Source organism: Penaeus monodon, chromosome 41 (genome assembly GCF_015228065.2).
Source record: "Penaeus monodon isolate SGIC_2016 chromosome 41, NSTDA_Pmon_1, whole genome shotgun sequence".
Taxonomy (NCBI): Eukaryota; Metazoa; Arthropoda; class Malacostraca; order Decapoda; family Penaeidae; genus Penaeus; species Penaeus monodon.
Window position 1 is genome coordinate 12,219,527 of NC_051426.1, and position 5,000 is coordinate 12,224,526.

The window sequence follows — 5,000 nt, forward strand, 5'->3', positions numbered from 1 at the left end:
ACATATAGGTCGATGATATACAGTAAGAAATTCGGTCTCCTCTTTCAGGCTAGCATTGCAGGAAGCAACATATGGCTGTCGCACTGGTCTAGCCCCAACGCCGTCAATGATCCTGCTCTTAATACCACTTCGACACTCAACACCACTTATAACCCCAGCACTAACTCTGCTCTGAGCAATACCTCAGTCTTCAACACCTCTGCTCTCCCCTACAACACCTCTGTCTTCAGCACGACCTTTGTAAACAACACGTATGACCACAACACCACCTCTGTTTTCAAGACGAAATCGGACAGTGTAAATATCACCTCCGATGATTCCAGTGTTTCAAGGGGACTTTTTCTTACACTTTATGGGGCCTTTGGTATTGCTCAAGGTAAGTTCTCTTTATGGGATTTAGCGTGGTATAGTAACATATGAGAACGTAGTCTTAATTTTTTTTTGTAATTGTTATCTTCATTGTTATCAATGTTATTATCATTTTTAATCATTATTAATCATCATCATCATCATCATCATCATCATCATCATCATCATCATCATCATCATCATCATCATCATCATCATCATCATCATCATCATCATCATCATCATCATCATCATCATCATCGCCGCCATCATCACCACCACCATCAACCAGACCAAAGTCAAAGCGAATCCCAGCCTGCTTCACCGTCGCCTCCATCTCCTCTCGCCTTGCAGCCTTCTTCTTGTTCCTGGGGATGCTGACGCTGATGCTGGGCTGCCTTCGCTCTTCGCGGGTCCTCCATCAGCGCCTCCTGGACAGCGTCGTGCGTCTGCCCATGAGCTTCTTCGACACCAACCCCAGCGGGAGGATCATCAACAGGTTCAGCAAGGACATCAACGTCCTGGACAACACCTTTCCTGATAATCTGAGGAACTTCGTCGGTTGTTTCATGCAGGTTGGGGTCGAGAGAAATTGTTTGTGGGTTGGCGTTCGGCTGCTTGGGGTTAGAGGGAGATTATCTGTGGGTTTAGGTTGGAAATTAGAAGTAGGTTGTTTCGGTCTGGGAACCGGGTCGTTTTGGATTGGAATGTGGTTGTTTGGGTTGATATAAGGTTATTTGGGTGGATATACGACTGTCAGAATGGGCATTAGGTTGTTGGTATTATGTTCGCGTGTGTATTCATTTATACCATATTTAGGTGACCATTAATATAAGAAAGGAGGTTAGAATGAAAATGTAGAATGTTTGGGTAATTTAGCAAACTCGATAATCGATTTGTGTGTGTTTTTTTAATGAATTGTCTAGTTTTGTATTGTTTTTATTTACATATGGCTTCATAAAGAACTGAATACGTGTGATGCTCATAGTTACTTGTATATCTATCCACATTTCTTTATATGTCTATAGATCCAGAAACCTATCTGTACATATATCTATCTGTACTCCACTACTTACCTACAGAATTGTTCATGTACATGAATTTATGTATGAATACACATATACACAATAATAACATACACAAGTATGTGTACTTTCCTGACCTGCAGGTAGTTGCCACCCTGATAGTGATCGTGGCCGCCACCCCCGCCGCCGGCCTCTTCGTTCTGCCTGTGATGCTGCTCTATTACCTCGTCCAGGTCATCTACATCGCCTCCTCCAGACAGCTGAAGCGCATTGAGTCCGTGTCCAAGTCCCCCATCTATTCCCACTTCGGTGAAACTCTCCAGGGTGGGTGGACCTTGGGGTTGAGAAAATGGAGGAAATGGCATTTAAAAGATTCAGGAAGAAAGGCATATATATATATATATATATATATATATATATATATATATATATATATATATATATATATATATATATATATACGTATATATATGTATATATATGCATAATATATATATATATATATATTAATGCACACACACACACACACACACACACACACACACACACACACACACACACACACACACACACACACACACACACACACACACACACACACACACCCAAAATATATAATATATATATATATATATATATATATATATATATATATATATATATATATATATATATATTTTTTTTTTTTTTTTTTTTTTTTTTTTTTTTTTTTTTTTTTTTTTTGGGGGGGGGGGGGTAGGTATGGGGTGAAATCTTCAGGATAGAGAATGTAGATATTTAGGACCTTCCTGGATGCCCCATTACCTCTTCTTAATATATCGATGAGCCCATATTTGTCTCCTTTTTCAACCAATTCCCCCAAACGTAGTCCTCTAACATTTTGAACAGGATTAGCCGACTAACGATCGCAAAATCGTGTGCTGATGTAATGTCGTGTTTTGTAATGAACACGATCAGTCATCTATCACTTTTACTACATTTATTGCATGTTAACGTTTTCTTTCTTTTTTTTTCTGTGCCATATAGTCTCCACCAACCATGTTATTATTTTGCTGTTCACATTTTTATCCGTTACGAAACGATGATTGATTAACAGTCCTTTACAGGGGTGACAGTAATCCGAGCCTACAAGAGACAGGAAGAATTCAACGAAGAATCCCAAAGGAAGATTGAGTTTTCTCTAAAAGCTACTTACACGAATGCCGCAGTGAATAGGTAATTTAGAAAGGCAAACATTTATTGATTATATATTTACATACTTTTTTTTATAAACTAATTTGTTGGAGTAAAGAAATAATAATTATGGCAGAGGAACAGAGATGTCCCATACATATATATTCGAAAACACGACTTATAGATTGTGATAAATATACACAACAGAATAAAATAAGATACAAAAATGAATATACTAACGTACATGAATCATGTCATCTGGACAAAAACACAGCTCACTTACTCCATGTACCCAGCAAAGCTAACCGTAGTTTCCGTGTGGTTCCCTTGCTCCTCAGGTGGGTTTCAGTCATCCTGGAGATGATGGGCAATGCAATCACCTTCGCTGCTGCAATCGTCGGTGTTGCAGGGAGGGGCTACATCAGCTCTGGCGTCGTGGGTCTGTCTGTTACCTATGCTATTAGTGTAAGTAGAGGTCTGAGAGTAGGAAGGAATTGTGTGTTATACGGTTATAGATGTGGGAGGAGGAGGGGAGGGGAGAAGTATAATGAGAAAGGGAAGCGCCAGGCAATGTTGGTGGAAAGGGAGAGAAAGAGACACACAGAGAAGAGAGACAAAGACACTGAAACAGAGAAAGAAACAGACAGATAGAGATATAGACACACATAAGAGGGGCAGAAAGAGGAAAAGATATACATACAGGTATAGAGATACACGCAGACACAGATATACAGCCCTTCATACCAACGTACAAATTAAAACAACGGTAGAAATCAGAGAAAGAGATATACAAGCTACAGATTACCCTCGTCCCCGTTTCAGGTCAACCTCATCCTGAACTGGGTGGTGCGCGTGGCCTCCGAGGTCGAGGCTAACGTCGTCTCCGTGGAGAGGATTAATGAGTACCTCGAGGTAAGGTTATGGAGTCACTAACCTCTGGAAAAGAGAAATTGGCAACTCACTGGCAACTGGAGTATTCCGATTCGCCGTCATTTTGGAAAAAAAAGTGTTAAAGCAAGAAATTAAAAACTTCATTTAAAATATTGTAAATGCATTCTGAAATTTCAAACATATGTAAACATGTGCATTAATTGTCAAATTATTATAACAGAAAAAGAAACTTAGTTAATCGGAGTAATTCAAGGTCTGGTCGAGTTACTTCAGACGAAACTGAGTATTGTAATTTTTCTCGTGGATTTTATTTGAGTTGGTCAAGTACCAGTCGACGTTTCCTTTCCTCTTTTCTTGGAATTTGCTATGAAATATTGTAGATCTTAAACATGGATCATGTATGGAATATTTTTATACCGAGGCAAGGGTAGTTCTTCGATTGATAGTGTAAAATGTAATGCCCTAGTTGGTTATTTTTCCATGATTACATTTCGTGACCTTTGGCAACGTCTATAACATTCCCATTTCGTTTTTCATTCACTTTGGTCATATCAGTATACATATTTGTTTAGAGCTTTATCTTGAATCCTAAGAATTCTAGATTAAATGGGGTCCATTCACACAACTGTAACAGCGCATGTGTAATTACATTGATAAACATTCACGTTTATTATATCTTACGTTCTCTTAGTTATTTGTTTCTTTTTTTTATCGACCCCTAGACATTATTAGAAATTAACGTCAGCATTTCTCAACATTTCTTTCCAGAATGAGCGCGAGGCAGCCTGGACGGCGCCCGACACGCCCGCCTCGTGGCCCGACGAAGGCCGCGTCTCCTTCAGGAACTACCAGACGCGCTACAGGCCCGGCCTCGACCTCGTCCTCAAGGGCATCACGTGCTCCTTCAGGCCGGCCGAAAAGGTGAGACAGGATGAAATAGGTAAATAGATAAAAATCCGTAGAGAGTATCAAATAAGTAGAAGTAAATGAACATGTGAAAATAAATACACAGAAAAATAACTGAATCAAAATACCGAAATAACCAAAATGAAAAGGGAGAAATAGCTCAAAGCAATAAACACAAATCAAAACAAGATAAACAAATAACATACATGAACAGTTATAATAACAATCAAAGCAAACAAAAGGAATAAGAGAACGATTTGCTTTCGTCAAGAGAACGATTTGCTTTCGTCTTCGCGCAACAGGTGGGGATCGTGGGGCGGACGGGGGCGGGCAAGTCCTCCCTCACTGTGGCGCTGTTCCGGCTGATCGAGGCGTCAGCGGGAGAAATCGCCATCGACAGGGTCAACATCGCTGACGTCGGCTTGCATGACCTGAGGGGTCGAGTCAGCATTATTCCGCAGGTCAGTCGTGGTTGCTACAGTTGCTCTGGATGTTCTGCTGTGTCCCTTATTGCGTTATTGATATATATATATATATATATATATATATATATATATATATTATATATATATATATATATACATATTTATTATTTTTTTATTTTATTTTTTTTTTTATTATATTTTTATTTATTTATTTATTTTTCTTTTATTTTTT

At 39.1% G+C, this 5,000-nt stretch overlaps 1 protein-coding gene across 5 annotated transcripts in view; it reads left to right on the plus strand.

The window, feature by feature from the left end:
* Positions 1 to 5,000, plus strand: part of LOC119598681 (multidrug resistance-associated protein 1-like) — a 36,970-nt gene that overhangs the window by 29,816 nt on the left and 2,154 nt on the right. For all 5 annotated transcript variants that reach the window (XM_037948409.1, XM_037948411.1, XM_037948410.1 and 2 more), the window contains 8 exons: positions 49 to 376; positions 703 to 923; positions 1,517 to 1,697; positions 2,480 to 2,588; positions 2,885 to 3,011; positions 3,369 to 3,458; positions 4,206 to 4,358; positions 4,646 to 4,804. In XM_037948409.1, the coding sequence (XP_037804337.1) occupies positions 49 to 376; positions 703 to 923; positions 1,517 to 1,697; positions 2,480 to 2,588; positions 2,885 to 3,011; positions 3,369 to 3,458; positions 4,206 to 4,358; positions 4,646 to 4,804 (1,368 nt within the window). The remainder of the gene's footprint in view (positions 1 to 48; positions 377 to 702; positions 924 to 1,516; positions 1,698 to 2,479; positions 2,589 to 2,884; positions 3,012 to 3,368; positions 3,459 to 4,205; positions 4,359 to 4,645; positions 4,805 to 5,000) is intronic.